Source organism: Eurosta solidaginis, chromosome 5, assembly GCF_040869045.1.
Source record: "Eurosta solidaginis isolate ZX-2024a chromosome 5, ASM4086904v1, whole genome shotgun sequence".
Classification (NCBI taxonomy): domain Eukaryota; kingdom Metazoa; phylum Arthropoda; class Insecta; order Diptera; family Tephritidae; genus Eurosta; species Eurosta solidaginis.
The window spans coordinates 198,089,263-198,111,427 of NC_090323.1; the positions used below are offsets into that span (position 1 = coordinate 198,089,263).

Genomic DNA, 22,165 nt, shown 5'->3' on the forward strand with positions numbered 1-22,165 from the left:
TCCTTCCGCTCGGCCGTTAACACGATAACTTGAGCAAAAATCGATATATCTTTACTAAACTAAGTTCACGTACTTATCTGAACTCACTTTGTATTGGAATAAAAAATGGCCGAAATCGGACTATCGAAAATTTTTCGATATCGAAAATTACGAAAAACGAAAAAAATGCCATTATTCTATACCAAATACGAAAAAGGGATGAAACATGGTATTTGGATTAGTTTATTGACGCAAAATATAACTTTAGAAAAAAACTTTGTAAAATGGGTGTGACACCTACCATATTAAGTAGAATGAAATGAAAAAGTTCTGCAGGGCGAAATAAAAAACCCTTGAAATCTTGGCAGAAATACTGTTCGTGGTATTATATATAAAATAAATTAGCGGTATCCAACAGATGATGTTCTGGGTCACCCTGGTCCACATTTTGGTCGATATCTGGAAAACGCCTTCACATGTACAACTACCACCACTCCCTTTTAAAAGCCTCATTAATACCTTTAATTTGATACCCATATCGTACAAACACATTCTAGAGTCACCCCTGGTCCACCTTTATGGCGATATCTCGAAAAGGCGTTCACCTATAGAACTAAGCCCCACTTTTAAAATACTCATTAACACCTTTCATTTGATACCCATATTGTACAAACGCATTATAGAGTCACCCTGGTCCACCTTTATGCCGATATCTCGAAAAGGCGACCACCTATATAACTACCACCACCCCCTTTTAAAACCCTCATTAATACCTTTAATTTGATACCGATATCGTACAAACACATTCTAGAGTCACTCCTGGTCCACCTTTATGGCGTTATCTCGAAAAGGCGTCCACCTATAGAACTAAGCCCCACGCCCTTTTGAAATACTCATTAACACCTTTCGTTTGATACCCATATTGTACAAACGCATTCTAGAGTCACCCCTGGCCTACCTTTATGGCGATATCTCGAAAAGGCGTTCACCTATAGAACTAACGCCCACTCTCTTTTAAAATGCTCATTAACCCCTTTCATTTGATACCCATATCGTACAAACAAATTCTAGAGTCAACCCTGATCCACCTTTATGGCGATATCCCTAAATGGCGCCCACCTATAGAACTATGGCCCACTCCCTCATAAAATACTCTTTAATGCCTTTCATTTGATACACATGTCATACAAACACTTACCAGGGTTACCCTCGGTTCATTTTCCTGCATGGATATTCTCCCTTATGTTGTCACTATAGCTCTCAATTGAGTATGTAATGTTCGGTTACACCCGAACTTAACCTTCCTTACTTGTTATTTATTAAAGTTGTTGGGAAAAAATCAATACTATATGTTTGATAGCAATTTTTATTTAAATTATTTTAGCGCTTCAAAAAATTATAGTTTAAACAAGAAAATTTTCCCAATGAATCAAAAATCAAAGGCAAAACTGCTTTCTCAATATTATTGACATGGATTGCTATGACATATAATAATTACAGTTTGAATAGCAAGTGTCTGTAACAAATTTGATTCATCAGCTGATTGACAGGGCTGTTCTCTGCACGGTCAATGGCAGCGAGGGCATTTTTGACCATTTTTAAGGGTGGGTTGTTGAGAAAAGATAATGATGCCCTCTATTGTGGCTACACTGATTTTACAACAGAACACAACTTTTGAAGAGTAGGCGTGAAGGCGACATTTTCGTGTAGCAAAGAAATCACCATTATATTTGTTAATATTTCTTTGACAGATGTCCCAGCACAGTGAAATTTTAATTGTCAAGAAACCGGCGGATAAAAAAAAAAAATTGGAGATTTTTCTCCATTTAACCGATGAGCAATGGAGCGTATTATAAAAAAAGGGGAATGTGCTATTCCTTATTCGAAAATTACTTCCTAAAGATTTTAATAATGCAAAATAAATTGTTTTAAACACCCTGCAGCAGTAGCAGCCAAATTCCTACTGTCATATTCCTACTGTTTGGACAATCAAAAAAAGATGCTGATGGGGGTATAACTCTGTAAGCTTGCTATGAAAAAACGACCGCAAAAGGAAACTACAAGAAACGATAGAGCTTATCAAGATCTATATATTGGTATATAAAACAATTACTGGCGAATATGTTCTCGAAAATAATCCCGAAACAGTTAACAAAATAATTCTAAAAAGTAAATTGTTTGGCGACCTTTCATATTTAATATATATTTTTGCTGGCTCGAGGTCAATTAAAAAATAAACACAAGTTTTATTTGTATTTGACTCAGACACACATTCAAATATATACAGACTCTTGGACAAACACACATACTGTTTTCACACAAAACTATTAAATTTACTAATTAAACATAAGCACAACAAATTGAAGATACAAAACATGGAAATTGAGGAAGTCACAACAAAGCTAAGGAAACAGCTGGACGCGAAAGAATTCGAAGTTTTCATGGAAAGTGAGAAGAATATTACCAATAAGTTAAGAGTGACACTGAAGAAACGACAAGAAATGAAACATGAGAAACTGCGATGCCAACGCAACAGTGCATTAACCACGAATAACAACAACGACTGGTTTGTTAATATTACGAAAACTGAGTTTCCGCAAGATATAAAAGCATTGTTAGCTAAAGGGCCGAAGTTCGCGTTACCCATAGAAAAACAACGATTCCCCCTCTTCCAATACATCGCCGACGGAGAGGATCTCATACAAACTCTCAGCGTGAAAGAGGAACAAGAGCAAGCGCGCACAAAGTTCTCATTACTTGTGAAACATCACACGACAACTAATAAAGAAAGTGCAATAGACCGTGCAATATTAGACACATTATTTCGGACGCGGGATTTTCTAAGAAAAAATGAAAATATTAGAATTTTAACTTCGGACAAGGGAAACAAAACCGTCGCAATGGAGATAGATGACTATAATAACAGAATGAGTGATATTTTAAATGACTTGACTACATATAGAATTTTGAGACTTGACCCAACCTCCAAATTACAAAACAAAAATAATACTATAGTCGATAAACTATTTAAAATGGGATATATTTCGAAGTCTGAAAAACACAAACTCACCACAACCACCGCCCTTCCCCCTAGACTATATGGACTTCCAAAAATACACAAAGAAGGAGTACCACTCAGACCAATTTGCTCAGCGATTAATTCCCCATCTTACGGTCTGTGTAAGTTCATAATTAATATTTTAAGGAACATAACAGCCAACTCTCCATATAACATAAAGAACGCACTTGAATTTAAAGAGAGGATTAATAATACCTTGATTTGTGATGATGAAAAACTTATCTCCTTCGACGTGGTTTCTTTGTTTCCTAGCATACCTACACAATTAGCACTTGACATTATACAAGATAAATGAACGATTATAAAAGAACACACCAGGATACCAAAGAAAACGTTTATGGATATACTTAAATTTTGCATCGAAGAAAATAGGTACTTCAAATTTAACGACACAATCTACACACAATTAAAAGGAATGCTAATGGGATAACCTGCATCGCCAGTCATTGCTGACATAATTATGGAAGAACTTTTGGAAAAAACAATGACAAAACTAAAACAGAAACCGAGAGTACTTACAAAATATGTTGATGACCTTTTTGCAATCATACAAGAAAACGAGATTCAAAATACGCTGAATACGCTTAATTCCTTTCACAAGAATATAAAGTTTACTGTAGATTTAGAAGACGGGGGCAAATTACCTTATCTGGACTCCATTATAATAAAAGAAGGTAACCAGCTAAAATTACGGTGGTATGAGAAACAAACAGCGTCTGGACGAGTCATCAATTTTAACTCTAAACATCCTAAAACGATGATCATGAATACAGCAATGGGCTGTATACGACGCATGTTAAATATATCTGACAAAACTTACCACAAGGAGATTACGGACGAAATAAAATATTTATTAAAACAAAATGACTTCCCAGACAACATTATAAACTCCCTAATTAAAAGATCAAAATACAATATTCAGCATCAAATTCAAGACAAACCCAAACTATTCAAATCGGTAACTTACGTACCCCATTTATCTGAACGCTTAATGATGTCAGATTGCTACGACAAAGAGAAAATAAAAATATCTCACAAGCCTACAAGTACCCTTAAAAACATATTTAACAGAACTAAGTCAAAAATACCGGAGATGGACAAAAGTAATGTCATTTATAAAATCCCATGTAATGGAAACCAGAAAGAGCTGTGGAACAAGGTATACGTTGGTACAACCAAATCAAAATTAAAAACGCGATTGGCACAGCACAAATCAGACACCAAACAATGCCGAAATTCTTTTACACATAAAACTGCGCTAATGGCACACTGTGCATCGAGCGGACACTCTCCCAATTTCGCTAAAGCATCCATCTTACAGCAAGAAGCAAATTATTCCAAGCGTTTCTCACTTGAAATGTTACACATTATAAACACTCCGCCAAATATACGACTGAACTACAAGACTGACACGGACAACGTCGCGCATATTTACAGACATTTAATTACAAATAAAGTAGTAACAAACTCCACGCATAAGCAAGAGGACGTGTAAATTAATGTATGTCATTTGTTGTTACTGTTTCATCAATATTTTGTTTATATAATGTTATTTGTTTGTATAGATTTTGCAGTTTATATCCCTGAGGACGGTTACCGCGGAGTAACCGAAATATATCGGATTTTTAAAGAAAACTTGTGTTTATTTTTTAATTGACCTCGAGCCAGCAAAAATATATATTAATTCTAAAAAGTTTCAAAAAAAAAATCTGAATATGTACTGAAATGTTCTTCAAAACATCTCAAATTGTTCCGAAATATTTCGCAATACACCTCAAATAGTATCTTTAATGTTCTGAAATGATCTAACAACAGTATTGAAATTAACACAAAATGATAGTGACAGCAAACGATCCCCAAAGAAGTCAAAACTTTTGTAGATAATATCCCGAAAACAATTTCAAAATCGTTCCTAGCTCATCCTGCTGAAAACAATACAAAAACTTTGTCGTAACATAATCCTGCACAAAATCGTGCAATTAATCCCTAAAGAGAGTGGTCTTCGATTGATTTATTTGATCCTCTCTAGTCTCGTACCCAAAAGGGTTTGAATTAGTTCGAAATCTATCTAGCCCATTTTAAGAAACATAAAAAAAAAAACAGCAACGAAGTGAGTTAAATAAAAAAGATTACAGGAGATTGATTATTATTACTTCAAAAAAAAAAAACGGAGCCCTATACCGCACCTAAATGACTAGGACCACATGTTCCATTATCGTCGACCCATATCTCTTGGAATGAGTTGGCGACTAAATAGTTTTTCTACTTAGATGTATTTAACAATCTTTTGCAAGTTTTAAAATTTCTCTTAATATGTAAATAGCTTCGTACCATACGAAAACTAACACTATTTGATGAGAAAAGAGATTAGTCTTCATTCGTTCCCATAAGTGTAAAAAGGGGATTGGTCCTATCGTTTCTGTTCGGGTATAATTTGGTGCAACTAGTCTCTTCATAGGACAAAAGCGAATAGTTCAACGCGTACAAAGAGATCAGAACTGGCATTAGTCGCATATTCCTTTGCGACTCATTGCGGATTAATCCTAGACAAATTTTTTTTCGCAATGAATTGTCTTTTAAAATCGGAAAATTTTTTCAAAATGCTCCGTATTAGTTGGCATCCTCATTCAATAATTTTCTTTTAAATATGACGCGAATTATATAATGTTGAAACATGCACTAATCTAAAACAAATCCGCAAAATTTAATCCACACGGTCTCATATACACATGTCATATCCCTAGGGACTAGATCACAGCTGTCAAATCTGTCTGTGGACGATCTTGTTTACGATTTTTTTATGTTTGTTCTTTATTTCCTTCTTCCAATTACAGAATAATCCGATATCGATCTCTATGTCTTGGAAAACAAATGACTTTATACAGATGCAAAATCAATATCAAAACGTTTTCGAAAAAGTTCAGAAATTCGAGAATATTAACTGAATATTTTTGAAAATGCCATGAGAAAATTTGCGAAAATGTAAGTACTGAATTTTCCGGACGATAAGGGACAGCCTTGCATTTTGCTTCATGGGATGAAAATGTAAGACACCATTCGTAAAAAGTTGTCAAAATCAATACAAATTTTGAGAGACCTAAAACTTATATTTTGTTGGAAAATAATAAAACCGAATAATTTACTTTGGTTTTTCATATCTTTATTTATATCAAATATCACAAAATTATGTTAATTTAAAAAAAAAATGTTGACATTTTAATGAATATGTAGCAGAGTAAAATGAAATCTATGTAAAATGCAATAATAATACCTACTAAAGGAAATGAGTACATTATCTATTTGGTATGTATCGGGATTATATAAGAAAACACTTTTTTCATATTAGTTTATGTTTGTAGAGAAAGAAAATTTGTTCTCTAAGTCTTCTTGTCTAAATTTTAATTTACTTTATTAAAAATTTTGTTAAATTTTTACTGGTAACTTGTGGCAAAAAGGTCATAAATGGCATATTTTTGCATCGATGCTTTGACAAGATGATAAATATGAATATTTTTTTTGATCAGCCTGATATTGAAGTTGAACACCATTGTGGATAAAACAAGTGTGATAACTTCTGCATAGACGTCAAAATTACAAATAGAATGGATCACCTGATTTTTAATTGACTATCGCTGTGTCATTCTGTATCTCTTTCTATCTTCCGCTGCAGATAGCCGGCCCTTTACGCCGCCATATTGAACACCCTGTCAAAATGCTGCCAAAATGCTAAAAAGTAGCCATATTGAACATCCTGTCAGGCAGTTGACGGATAAGATACACAATTCACGCAATGCGCCACCTTCTATAATTCCATCATGGATAAGATATCACACTTGCTTTATCCACAATGTTGAACAGCAGTTAGCAATGAGTCTATGGCGTCAAAATGAATATTTGCGAAATCTCCCATTATTTGTTCACTCCCTCATTCCTTAATTAGCTTTGAACCAAGTACTGAACTACAAAAATTTGAGAGTGAACAATCACACTCGATGTTAGTTCCTTCTTTAAAAACTACTATAGCGAAACGACGAAGAACTATTTTTTTTATTCACTAAAAATGTGTATGTATGTACAGCAGCGAACAGAAAAATAGCGATGGGAAACTAATCTCAAAAAAGTCTTCTAAACAAATCGAAAATTCGTGTAAGCGTAATTCGTGTATATTGCGAACTTTTATTTGGAGCTCTCTGAATTTGTTGGGTATATATTTTTGTGGCTTAATCAATTTTAGTTTGATAAAGTAAAGTTTTAGGTCACTTAAAATTCGCATTGATTTTTTAAAATTTTTTACCAAAGGGTGTTTAAAGTGTAAAACTTTGCGTTGGAGAAAAACTAAAACAGCCTTCTGTTTGTAATTTTTCCGTTCGCTGCATTACATTAAAAAAAACGGTTCAAGTTGACAGATCCAGCTGAGGAGTTTAGGTAACATACATATATGTAGATACATACTTCAAAGCGAGTACAATGTGAGCGCCAATCGAGCTTAATTTCTCGTAAATTTTTTATTAACTAACTTCAGATAGACTCTAACTTCAGATGGACTCCTATTCTAAAACATATGTGCGCGGGTACTTCTGCCATTGTAAATTACGCCGTAAGAGCATAAACTAAAGCCGTGGTTACTCACGAACGTACGTAGAAAAAATGTGTCAGCTGACACGACCTATCTTATGAGTGTGCAATGTAAACGAAAACTCACCGACGTGCAACGCCCGTACGTACGTAGCCCGGAACTTAGAAATCAAAACAATTTTGATTTTTTCCGTAGGAACGTGTCAGCTGATCGCTCTCTCACTAGACAGAGTTGCCTAGTAAACTTTTGTGCGCTAATTTTTGACCGTTTGCAATTTTATGCAAAAACGCCTAATTAAAGTTTGAAAAATTGTGAAAATAATTCGAAATAATTATGTAAAAGTGCTGATTATAAATATTTAATCTATTTATACTTATTTAATAGTATTCCGGCCTTTTACAATATCAAAAATTAAATTGGAAAAAGTTGATGTTTCCATAAGCATACATGCAAAATGGTCAATGGCAACAGTGCTTATCTGTAAACAATACACACACAAATATCTTATGTACATGTACACAGACGCACACATTGATTCCTACGGGGTTGAGAGTTCGGTCAAACGTGCTTCGTACGACAAACGTCCTTACGTACGGCACACGTTGGTGGGTAACTGCCGCATAATTCTTATTATTATAGAAGTAACTTCAAAAACTAAAAATCCATAATCTAAGCTACTTTCAATCCTCAAAAATATAAAAAAAAAATTATATTAAGCTACTTAATTCATCGTAATCGAATGAGCCAAGATCCCGCATTCCGGAATTGTTGTATTTGTAATCGAATTTGAAAAAAAAAGTTTGATGACGCAGCGCTTTTGCAATTTTTCGATTTATTACATTTCTCTCATGTTTCGCTACCGGTGTTCGGCGTATTTAAAACTGTTACTACGACGGAGTAACAATTAAATTTTCGGAGTATATTTTTTCTTCCTTTTTGAAAGCGGGCGAACAACTAACATCAAATTGATTTGGTGGCTTGGCAGACCTTTCGATTGTGTTTTTGCCATAAAATGCTTCTTAGCAAAAATGTTATCTGCCTTACCAGATGTACACGAAGTCGGCCTAAAACGTGTAGGAGACCAAATAATGTTCCCATTAACACACCACATTCTATCTCCCCGGATATTTATCGCAAAAAAATATTATTATTATTATTTAATCGGTTAACCATACATATTTCATGCTCCTTTAATGACAGAAGGTTTCACGACCGGAGCAGATTCCTGTAGAAACGATAATGGCGACCTGTTAACTGACGTACAGAATGCGGGGGAAGACGAACCCGATACCCCGATCGCCAATGATGAAAAACACTCCCCGGCATCCAATTATCACGGCTAAAAAATCACAAGGTGCCAAGTAATGACGGGATATCCGCCGGGCTGTTCTAACATGGAGGCGAAGATAAAGAAGCAAAAAAAGTTGGTGTTGCAGTAAATTTGGACAAGACGAAGTACTTGCTGTCATCGTGACCTTTATAGCTACGTCACTGTTGACAGATATAAATTCGAGACTGTAAAGGATTTCGTTCATTTGGGAAGCAGCATTAAAAGCAAAAACAATGTCGGTAGAGAAATCAAACGAAGAATAAGTCTTGCCAACAAGTGCTTCTTTAGGCAATTGAAAAGTAAAGTCCTCTCTCGACGAACAAAATTCTCGCTCTACAAGTCACTCATCATACCTGTCCTGATATATGGCTCGGAATGATGGAAGGTGTCGAGAGAAGATGAAATGGCTCTTGGAGTATTCGAGAGAAAAGTTCTCCGGAAGGGATATAGTTCTATTCGTGATATCGACGGCGAGTGTCGAAGGAGGTATAAAAAAATAAATGTAAGGCGCGATAACCTCCGAAGAGATCTAAGGCCGAGCTTCTCTTCCAATTTGCGTCGTGCTCCTCTCGATTTTCCCTACAAATTGGCCGGACGGGACCTACATGCTTAATGCCGACTCCGAACGGCATCTCCAAGGCAGATGAGTTTTCACTGAGAGCTTTTCATGTCAGAAATATACCCGTAGCGCTTGCCAAACACTGCCGAGGGGCGACCCCGCTTAGAAAAATTTTCTTCTAATTCTTCCCAGCGCATACGGTGTGGTAGGCGGAGCACGCTACCATCACACCACGGTGGCCGCCAAGGGAGGTATACTGATGAGTTATATGAGCTTTACGTAGACATGACGATAGTGCAGCGATTGAAAACCCAAAGGCTTCGATAGCTAGGGCATGTTATGCGGATGAACGAATACGCTCCGGCAGTTTGTAAGCAGAGGAAAGAGAAAACCGGCACTGAGTTGGGAGAGACAGTTGGAGGAAGATTTGACCTCGGTTGGTGCCCCCAATTGGCGACTGTTATCACAAAACAGGGTTAGCTGACCTCACTGACTCAACGTGCTTAATTTCTATATACAACTTCAAGAAGTGCTGTATATTGAATTTTGGCAGGATTTACAGATTACGCCCGAACACATTTGTTGCCTACATTTTGCTCCTTCTTTTCTCATTCCTTACGAAAAAAGTACAAAAACTGTTAGCAAAATGTGAATAAACACGTCCTAAGACACAAACAATGAATTCACGTCATTTCATCCAATCGTCACTTGTAAACCATCAGCTTTTCATACGTATACAATAAAAACTTCAACCAAAAGATATTACGCAGTAATACTATTTAGTTTTCAACTCGACCCAAATAAATCTTTGAGGTAATAAATATAGTAGGAGGTAAAAGCGGAGCAAAATACTCCGATTGGAATAAAGTCTGAACACTGCGTCAGTAATGGAACATGTTGTCAAAAGCGTGACGTCACGCCGATAAAATTTATTTCTCGGCTAACTATGATATAACTAATGCGGGATCTGTTTATTGGTATTTAATTCATATCACCTTAAATAGGTGTTCGATTTAATTAGCACCGATTTTGGCACTTTTAATGACTTACATACATACATACATAAATATAAACAATAAATGTGACATATCTATGACAAGAAATCCTCTTGTTTTTCACTTTTCCTAGATACGTGTACATGATTATTTTAGAATGATTGTATGACTCCATCGAAATACGCTTGCATGAAATTATTTATAGTTTTTTGCTTTCATTAAAATTTGTATATAGTTCTCATTTGTTTTTGCTTTCAATTTATCTTTTCTTTTTGTTTTGTATATCAATTTTTTTGTTGTTGCTCTCTCGCCATTTTCATGTTATTGTCGCAAAATTTTTATTATTTTTACTACTACTATTTGTGCTTGTATTATTTATGCTATAGTAGCCATTTTGTTTGTAAACTTTTTTTGGTGTAATTGTGAGTTTGAGTGTTTCCGCATCCGCTTCGGCAACGGTAGGTGGTCCCCAGGATACTTGCCGTTTAACCGATGGTTTGCGTTCGACGCGCATTGCATTGGCTTTTAGTGATTGTTGTCGTTGCAGTTTTTGTTGTTGTTGTTGTTTTTGTTGTTGTTGCAATTTATTTGGTTGTTTTTGATTTTTAAACTGTTGAAGCATAAATACAATTTATATGTGTGCTTTGTATAGTTTATGTGTTGTATCTATGTAGTAGGGATGTTACGAAGATTTTATTGCGGTTCTGAAATGTCTGAACTTCCGTTTGATCTGATACAATTTTGTTTAAATTAGAGTAACAACTGAAGTTGATCTGTTCCTTGAGAGTAATTTTCCTTTTTAACGCGCTTATCTAAGCTTCACTTATATTTTTGTGTTTTATACCAAATAAAACAAACACAATCTTACTTATACGCACCGGTACCCGGGTACGAGTGTGTTAGGGTTAATCCATTTAAATAATTTCATATTAACATAAACATTTTTTCATAAATAGCTACGCAGTATCCAACAAATCGTCTGAGCTGGTATTATGACTTACGATGTGGTTGAACAAGCAACCCGAATGCTTCGCCTAAAGTATGTAAAATGCCCTATTCCAAGTTATTGTTATTAATATTACAGTAAAATTGCAAAGTCACATACGCAATGGAGCCCGGCACCTCCGTCCACGCAGCTATCTGACAGCCGCGATGCTCGTTATATTTTTAACCCAAATTGTCTGTTTTGAGAGTGTGATATGAGGGTAGAATTTTTTCGAGAAAAAAACGCCATAAGGGGTTACCAACAGCCATTTAAAAAATGTCTAGTTTATCTGCTTAAAAAATATTTCCCATATTGAAGTTGGCTTATGTAAACAGTGTTAAAAATATAACCACATAAGCAGAAAAGCTCATAACCTGAGGGGTGCGAAGACTCCAAGATTTTGATAGCTTTTGAATCAAGCTCCGACACATTCTAAGAAACCAAAAAGAAAGGAAAAAAGAGGGAAAAAAGAAGTGAGTATCAAGTACACGGGGAGTTTTCATTATTCCTAAAATTTAAGGTAAAAGTAGCGAAATACTTTCCGAAATAGTATGGAAATTATGCAGAAAACAATTTCGAAACAGTCCGTAAATGGGCGAAAAATTATTCCCAAAGGATCCCGGATAAATATCGAAAGGGTTGCGAAATAGTCTTAAAAAATCACAAAAGAGAATAGTTATAAGTTATTCCTGAAAGTAATGTTCTCGAACTTGAAAAAAATTTCGAAAGCATTTTAAATAGTCCTAAAACATTCCAGAATAGGTGTTGAACACATTCTGAAATGATACCGTAAGACTTCCGAAAAAAGCTCCGGAATGATCCCAAATGATCTCAAATTAGTTTCGAAATGGCCAGGAGAGCAATATATCCCGAAAACAATCCAAAAATGAGCTCTAATTTTGAAATTTGGCTTCGAAACTACTTATCCCGAAAAAGAACCAAAAATAGTTCAGAAACGATATGGAATTGTTCCAGAAAAAGTTCTGAACACTTTTCAGAATGGTCCCGAAGTATTCTTAAATTCTCCGAAATGGGTCCCGAAATGAATTTCGAAAAAATCCCAAATCAATTATCAAAAAAATAAGTCCGAAACGATCACCTGAATTATACAAAAGCGAACCCGAATAGTTCCCGACAATGATTTTGAAATAGTCTTTGAAACGACGCTGAAATAATATCGATTTGGTTCCGAAATCATGCCGAAAAAGTTACGAAAATAATTCAAAATCTATGTCAAAGTAGCCCCGATATGATCGCGAAAAGGTGCGGACATTCTTTCTATAAGGTTTCAACCTGGTTAAATGTTTCTGATGAAATATGCCATAAATTGCCCTTTTTGGATACGTATATGTTATATGTTATATTCATATTTTCCCCCTTTCTTTCCCCTTTTTATGGACATTCCTTTCTCTACTGCATTGATTTGGTTTATGATGTTCACTTCTAAAGATTCATTCTTGATACCTAATAACATAGAAGCATGCTCCTGTTTTAAATTTTTACGTTAGTTTTCTATAAGTTCGGTAAGATGAAGAAGAGGCATTTTAGGATCACTATAGAATGACACTATAGAAGGACAAAACGAAGTACCTGCTGTCATCGAGTAAAGAGTCAGCGCATATGCGCCTTGGCAATCACGCTACTGTTGGCAGCGATAATTTCGAAATAGTAAAAGACTTCGTTTATTTGGGAACCAGCATCAACACTAGCAACAACATCAACACTGAAATCCAGCGAAGAATCAATCTTGCCAATAAATGCTACTATGGACTAGGTGGGCAATTGAAAAGTAAATTCCTCTCTCGGCGAACGAAAATCATACTCTACAAGTCACTTATCGTACCCGTCCTGCTATATGGGGCCGAAGCATAGACCGTGACAACAGCAAGTGAAGCGGCTTTGGGAGTCTTCGAGAGAAAAGTTCTTCGAAAGATTTATGGACCTCTACGCGTTGGCGATGGCGAGTACCGAAGAAGATTTAATGATGAGACGTACGAGCTATATGCAGACATCCACGTAGTCCAGCGAATCAAAACGCAGCGGCTGCGCTGGCTAGGCCATGTTATGCGAATGAAAGATGATGCTCCAGCCAAAAAAGTGTTTCTATCGGAACCCGCCTATTGAAGCAGAGGAAGAGGGCGGCCCCCACTCCGTTGGAAGGACAAGGTGGAAAACGATTTAAACTCCCTTGGTGTGACCAATTGGCGCCGGTTGGCGGAGCGAAGGAGCGACTGGCTGGCCTTGTTAGACGGCCATAACCGTTTAGACGGTTAAGCGCCAATTAAGTAAGTAAGTATAGAATGAGCCTAATCTAATGACCAGCTCTGTATATTTGCTATCATTTGAAGTATATGTTTAAAGTTGGATTTACAGACTTTGAATTTTGACGATTGGAAGATTGATTAGAAAATTGACCAGGTAATAAAGTCGTGCATACCTAGTAAAATTTATTTTTATATGTAAAAGTATTCGCTTCGTAAGTCATAATACTAGCTTCAAACACTGCTTCAAGAATCGTTTAACGTTATTTTATTTGAATTGTTTGTTCGACCTCCGTCATTCACTCAACTTTCTTTTGTCGACATCCGATTTCGATAAACTCACTTCCGTAACATCCCTAGTATGCAGAATCTATATTGTAGATAACGAATGCAGCGATAAAACGTCATTTAGTTACGTTTATTTACTTGTTTATATGTTGTCTTTTATTTTCAATAATTTTATGCTCATACATATTCAGGTTATTGCATACATACCAACATTTTTATGCTTTTATAAATGCGCGCAAAAATCATGCTTGGAATGCAGCTTCATTTATCTGAGCATCAATCTTGTTTTGCGATAAATTTTATTGTATGTTGTTTTGGGTTGTCATGCAGCATTCAAGTAGAATTATATTTCCCATATTTAAAAAAAATGATATTTGTACAATTAATGCTAGATATACCCATATATATACGTATGTGTACACATATTTATTTTTGACATGCAATTAATTGGCGTTCGCTTTATGTGTCATGCGTTTATGTGATTGTAGATAAATTATTTATTGATATAGTCGTTATAAAAAATTTACACTTTTTCACCGAAGGGAATTTAATCAAATATTGCAAAATTTATACTCAAATGTTAATTTGTAAGTTAATAATGTATTTGAGATATCCTTGCAAACGAAAAACGTGATTATAAAAAAAAACAAACATAGACACGTCAGGTAGATAGCAATCTGATAATATTGTGCAATAATTTTAAATACTGTACACTTCAGTTGTTTAAAAATCGAAATGTTAACTTTTTTCAACTCTTCAATTTAGCTCTTCAGTACAACTTTTTGAATCGCTCTGCTAATTAATTCCCTAAGACTCTTTGTAACATCGTAAGTCCCCACTCACTACATACGCTGTGACAGTTTTGTTTGCCATCTTAATATACCAAATACATTGAGAAGTAAAGGAGAAGTTCTAAAAACAATAATCGAAGTCAACAATTTGCTATCGCCACATTTTGTGGTAAGTCTCATTAAATCAAAGCCAATAAAAAGTTGACAGTGCAAACTGTTGCACTCTTTCCCGTTGGTAGCACCAGAGAAGCTTTTTAAACTCAAATTAAACTCCACCTAGCACACCGAAGATCCTGGGTTCACGCCCCGGGAAACGCAACATCAAAATTTTAGAAACAAAGTCTTTCAATTAAAAGACAATTTTTCTAAGCGTTGGCCCTCGGCAGTGGCAAGCACTCCGAGTGTATTTCTGCCATGAAAAGCTCGCAGTAAAAACTCATATGTCTTGCAGATGCCGTTCGGAGTGGCCATAAAACAAGTAGGTCCCGTCCCGCCAATTTGTAGGAAAAAATTAAAAGGAGCACGACGCAAATTAGTAGAGAAGGTCGGCTTAAAAACTCTTCGGAGGTTATCGGGCCTTATATTTATTTATTTTATGCCAAATTTTGATATAACGGTGCAATAAAAGGATTTGTCAGATGGACAACATCATTAGTAAGGACAGTCGGCAAAGTCAGCGCCTATCGGTCTCTAGTGGCCCTCATCAGTTCATTATGTGGTCATCGGAAATAAAAATAACCAACGTATATTTCTTGTAAGCTCACTAGTTGCGGCGGGACTCACCGAAAGCGCTTAAATCAAAAAATATACTATTATTTTCACATTCGACGGTTCACCAACTCAAGTCATGTTCGCCAGAGCTACTATCGATGTTATGGTTCTTTGCCGGATATAGATCCGTTAACAAGCACCATTAAGGTACAACCCCGACCACCTCGGGAACAATTTAATATGACCACATTGAACCTTCTAGGTCATCCCGCCCCCACTCCATAGTTTCATGAGGAACTTTTCGTCGCTAGAGTATCGGCTGCTAAAGAAACGAATTCGCCACGGCAGGTGCGGTTGACAATTGGGTTGTATAAGCTATATATTGCGCTGGCAACGCCTTGAAAGGGTTGCGCTACACAGCCCCTTGAATCATATGGGTATTTTAGTCGCCTCTTATGGCATACAAAACTGCCGCGACAATATTCTAAGCCCAATAACCCACTGGGGGTAGAGCTACTAGTTCATCTCAATTACAATTGTTTCGTGTTCAGATCCGCTTTCGACACTGTTTCTTAAATTTTTTAGTTCTCGTCGGCTTTATAAATTCTGTAACAATTTTCCAGCTAACCATAATTCGTTAAATCCATTTATTTTTAAGTATTGACCGGCTCCAGCAGGGTAGAACACATATGTCAATGACAGTTTACCGTATTCATAGATAGTGTTCTAGCTGCTGCATCCATCGATTGGGGATCACATACGCCAGCGACAGTAATTCACCATATGCATGGGTTGTGTCGTACCAACTGGCTCCACGAAGATATCGATCAATAAAGTTATTTGAAAGCATTTTACCATTGCATACTACTTAAAGGCTCTTCTATTGCTGAGCACATTCACCTACGAAGGCAATATACCACATTCATCAGCTAAGGGAGCAGAGAGAAATAGAGAGAGGAGCAGGGGAGGTCGGAGAGCAATAGTAAGATGAGAATGGAAAAAGAGCGAGAGGGAGCAAAAGAGGATTTGGAAGAAGAGTGGCAGGAAAGCGGAATTATGAAAGAGAGTGGAGGAAGAAAAAAAGACAAGAATGTGGGGACCAACTGGAAAGAGAGAAGATCACTAAAAATTAAAGTTAGAGGAAGAAGGAAGGAGCATTCGAGGATGGGAAGAAAGAGATTGTATCGGAGCGGACGATATAAATCCAGAAGAAAATGAAGAGGGAAAAGGAGTGGGATAGGTGTGGAAATGGAAGGGTGGTAAGGAGATAGAAAAAGTGGGAAACTGCGAAAGAGGAGAAACCAGGAGAGACTAAAAAAGGGGAGAGGAAAAGAGAGATAATGAAAAGGTAAGAGAAGGGGGAAGGGAAAACGAAAAGACAAGGAGATCAGGGGAATTGAGAGAAGATAAGAAAAAATTGTAAAAGGAGAACTAAAAGGGAGGAGGAATAAAAGGAAGTAGAACAGTAGGAACAAACGGAAAAGTAAGAGTACAGGGAAGGGAGAGGATGTGGAAGAAAACGAGAGGGATATAAAGTAAGGAAAATAAGAGGAAGGGGAAGAGAAATATGTTCCAAGTTCCAAGGACATAGGGGGTGTAGGGCGGGATGACCTAGAAAGTTCATAATGGTCATATTAAGTTAACACCGAGATGGTCTGGCTTGTACATTAATGGTGATTGTTACCTCAACGTACCGGATCTAAATCCGGCAAGGGACCATGAATATCGATAGCACTCCCCAAAACTTTCGGGGATTGTCTTTTTCGCTACAATAATAACACCAACAAGGAAGAGAAAGATGAAGAGGAACGAAATAAAGAGAAGTGGAAAAGGAAGCGGCGTTTAAGGGGTATGAATGTACAAGTATTGTAAAAAGCAGAGAGCAGGGAGGGTTAGAAGAACACATGAATGGAGCGGAAAAGGATCATTGGGATGGGGAAAGAAGTGAGAAGAGAGTGAATCAAAATAGGACTAGAATGATTTAATGAAGAGGACGAATAACAGGAAGAAAACAATAGTGTAGATTATAATATTGTTACGAATGTTGGCGGCACTAAGGGGTACTGCCATCCCTAGGCCGTTGCTAAGCAGTGAAGTGAATACACATCAATAATTCAATCATTATGTCTACACATACGCGTACACGCGGCGGAGAAGCAACGCACAAGCACATGCAGATATCTTATCTGAAACGCTCCTAAAGGTATGCAATTGTGATTGTGGAAGTGTCGCTCACGCATACAAGCGCATGGGGTATGAGAGAAGCTATAAAAATTATGCATCGGTAGTTGTAGCTGAGGAATTTATAACTAAATAGTAAGATCTGGAATTAGAAAAGCATAGAAATATGCAACGAGGAGGTCGGACAGTATAAAAGGGCAACAACAGTGGAGGCGAGAGATCAGTTTCATTTAAGCTATCAGTCAGTTGGTTACTAAGCAAGCTAGTTACAAAGTATAAGTGTTATTGTGAAGTACTTTAATAAAGACCATTTTTCCATTATTCAATATTCGAGTTATTTATTCAACAGTTTAGCGATACGAACGTTAGCAGAAGATTGCAAATAAGGGGAATTGCAGTCAATTTGTTACAATTGGTGTCAGAAGAGGAATTGTTGAATAAATTCTGAAGAGTGGGAGTACAACTTGGACATGGCAAAGTTGAGTGAATTGAGGATCCAGCACCTGAAAAAGGAGTTGGAGAACCGTGGTTTGAATACAACCGGCAATAAGTTCGAACTTCAAGCACGGATACGAGAGGTAATGGAGTCGCAAGGAATTGATGTGGACGAGTATGTCTTTTATCCTGATGGGGACAAGACAACAACAAAAATTGAAGAGAAAAACAAAACATCGCAGACAGTTACGAACACAGACTTGAACATGATTTTGGCTGCAACATCTGCACAAACATCGACAGTAAAATCAAGTCGTCGCAAATGTCAGAAATGTCGTCAGAAATAACATCGATGGTTGAAGCACAAGAAACGCGTATGTCAGAAATGTCGGCACAGATTTCATCGAAGATTGAAGTATAAGAAACGCGTATGTCAGAAATGTCGACAAAGATTACATCAAAGATGGAAACACAACTGAAAGAACAAGAGTCACGCATAACAGTACAACTTGAAGCGCAAGAGGCGCGTATATCATCAAAACTCGAAGCGCGTATGGACGAGAAAATAACGCAGTTTGAGGAAAAAATCGAAGCCGAGGTGGATGGTTTGAGAGGTCGTATACAAGAGTTGCAATGAAATCGCCCAGCTGATTCAGCAAGTACTCCAAAGATAAAAACACCATCCTTTGACAGTTCTGTTCCTTTCCAGGTCTTTAAGCTACAGTTGAGAAGACCGCAGCAGTGAACAACTGGAATGCTGAAGATAAAGTTGCAGCTCTATTCGTAGCATTGAAGGGGCCAGCAGCCGAAATCCTACAGACGATTCCCGAAGGCGAGCGGAACAACTATGAAGCATTGATGGCCGCTGTCGAGAGACGTTATGGAAGCGAGCATAGAAAACAGATATTCCAAATTGAGTTGCAAAATCGTCACCAAAGAGCGAGTGAGACTTTGCAGGAGTTTGCCTCGGATGTTGAAAGATTGGCGCATCTCGCAAATGCGGACGCATCCGTGGAATACACCGAGAATGGTAAAAATCCAGAGTTTTATAAATGGCATACGGGACGTGGAAACGAAGCGAGTTACATACGCAAACCAAAAGCTGACATTTGCTGAAACGGTATCGCATGCACTGACTCAAGAAACAGCCTCACTTTTGAGTAAACCAGCGTACAAAGCTCATCGCGTGGAAGTGGAAAAGCCAGACTGGGTAGACACAATTTTGGAAGCATTGAAGGGTACGCAGCAGAAGAATAATGATACAGTCAAATGCTTTAAGTGTGGAAATCCAGGGCACATTGCGCGTTATTGCAACACCAACCCTAACAGTTCGAACAATGTGGGTGGTCGTAAACGCAGAGCTGAAGGAGATGAGCAGATCTCCAAGACCAATCAATCGTTAAACTAAAGCGAGTCAGCAGCAAGGGGCGACAACTGGCTCCCTCAATAAAATGCCCCATAATCTCTAGCTCACAAATTGGAAGAAGGTCAATCTTACTGTCGGAGGACATGTGGATGGAAAGGAACGTTTACTGACTGTAGATACGGGTGCATCCCATTCCATCATTCGATCAGATTTAGTCAACAAGAAGATAAGACCATTGCTTGGAACAAGATTACGTACAGCCACGGAAGAGGACACCCAGGTAATTGGAGAAGTAGCATGTGAAACAGCAGTTGGGAACGTCACGGTACTACACAATTGTATAGTGGCAGATAATGTTGATGAAATCATAATTTGAGTGGACTTCTTAATCAACGAAGGCATCGAGATCGATATGCAAAGCCAGACGATGCGATATAAGAACATGGATGTGCCACTTAGTTTCGGCTACGAGAGAGGCTATAGTAATAAACGAGTGCTGGTGGAAGAGAGTCAGCAAATACCTCCAAAATCCGAAGCAGTCATCTGGGCAAAGGTTGATGGAGATTGTGGGACAAACAAATTGTGGGTTGTCGAAGCAGCAAACAAATCAGCACTGCACATACTTGTAGGAAAAACCCTGGCTATCACAAAACAAGATGGACGTATTCCGGTAAGAGTACTCAATGAGTTCAAGTCACCATTCAATTTGACCAAAGGAGCTATTTTGGGAAGATGCCAAGAGGCTGAAGTAGTTATTAACTGTGAACAGCTCCAGGATCACGTTTCATTTAGTAATACTGATCTGTCAAATGACATCACGGCATGGACGCAGGGGCTAGAGGAAGCCTATCAGAGTAAGGCAAAACAACTGCTCCTAAAGTACGCGAACATATTTGACCAGGATGGTTCCAAACCAGGCCGCACCAATGTTGTGAAACATCAAATTGACGCTGGAGACGCGAGGCCGATACGTCAAGCGCCTCGTAGTGTTCCACTGGCGAAACGGGAAGTTGTAGTCAAATCGTACAAGAAATGACCGACAGCGGTGTCATCGAACCATCAGCTAGTCCATGGAGCTCACCGGTAGTACTTGTAAAGAAGAAGGATGGAAAAATGAGGTTTTGCGTGGACTACCGGAAGTTGAGTGACGTTACGAAAAATGATAGCTACCTATTGCCAAGAAATGACGACACTCTGGACTCGCTATCTGGTACGAAATGGTTTTCCACACTGGACTTGAAAAGCGGATACTGGCAAGTTGAGGTGAAGGAGGAAGATAAAGAGAAAACAGCCTTCAGTGTCGGTGATGGCCTTTGGCAATTTACAGTGATGCCTTTTGGACTTTGTAATGCACCAGCTACTTTTGAGAGACTCATGGACCAGGTACTGAAAGGTCTACATTGGAAAATATGTTTGGTGTACCTGGACGACATCATCGTATTGGGCAAGAACTTTGATGAACATCTTAAGAACTTGGAGGAAGTTTTCCAGAGAATAGCTGGCATTGGTCTGAAGTTAAGTCCCAAAAAGTGTGCGCTGTTTAAAAAGGAAGTAAATTATTTAGGTCACAAGGTAACGACGGAGGGAATCTGCAGTGCAAACGAAAAGATAGAGGCTGTAAAGGATTGGCCAAGACGACAGAACCTACATGAATTGAGAAGTTTCCTTGGGCTGTGCACATATTACCGCCGATTTGTACCAAATTTTTCCAGCGTAGCCCATAGCCTCCATGAGCTTACAAGAAAAAATAAAGCTTTTGAATGGAAGAAGGAGCAGCAGGTGGCTTTTCAAAAATTGAAGGAGCGGTTGTGCACTGCCCCAATGTTAGAATATCCGATTCCAGGAGCAACATTTATTCTAGACACAGATGAGAGTGGATATGCTATAGGAGGCGTTTTATCACAACTGGTCGAAGGACAGCATACTACAGCCGTTCGATTGGAAAACCAGAGAGGAACTACTGCGTTATGCGGAGAGAGCTGTTGGCATTGGTAGAGTGCATTAAACATTTTCACATATAACTCTACGGCCAGCGATTCCGTGTCAGGACAGATCACGCAGCGTTAAAATGGCTTCTGCAGTTCCGTAATCCGGAAGGACAAGAAGACCATGTAGTTTGGAATGCAAGCACTGTTCAAAGGCCGAGGCTAAAGAAGACATTATATATGTCCGGCTAATGACTATAACGTGTGCGGATGAATGGGACAAGGAACAACTAAGAAAGTGTCAGCTAGTCCCATTGCGAAGTCATATTGGGCACAGTGGAACAGTTTAGAATTGATATCCGGTTGCTTGCATCGAGTAAGGGAGAGTGAGGATGGTCAAAGAAAACAGAAACTGATAGTTGTTCCCAGAAAGAGGATTCCTGACGTGCTCAGCGAGCAGCATAATGGTCCAAGCGGAGGTCATCTTGGAATCACAAAGACGCTCGAGAAGATTAAACAGAGATTCTATTGGGTTAGTTGCCGTCAGTCAGTCACTGAGTGGATTGCGAACTGCGAGGTTTACAGCAGAGCGAAAGGGCCCAAAACCCGAAGTCATGGCCAGATGAAGCAATTTAACTCAGGCGCGCCATTTGAAAGGATCGCTATGGATGTCGCTGGCCCATTTCCTACTAGCAACGGCGGAA

At 37.9% G+C, this 22,165-nt stretch overlaps 1 protein-coding gene across 3 annotated transcripts in view; it reads right to left on the reverse strand.

Annotated features, from left to right (window-relative positions):
- axo (axotactin) overlaps window positions 1-22,165 on the reverse strand; it is a 296,029-nt gene that overhangs the window by 9,786 nt on the left and 264,078 nt on the right. The window contains exon 20 of one of the 3 annotated variants that reach the window (XM_067787400.1): window positions 7,860-11,128. The exons of the other annotated variants lie outside the window; for them this stretch is intronic. Within the exon in view, the coding sequence (XP_067643501.1) occupies window positions 10,835-11,128 (294 nt within the window). The 3' untranslated portion in view covers window positions 7,860-10,834. Of the gene's footprint in view, window positions 1-7,859; window positions 11,129-22,165 lie in introns of those variants that run through there. 3 annotated transcript variants of the gene reach the window in all.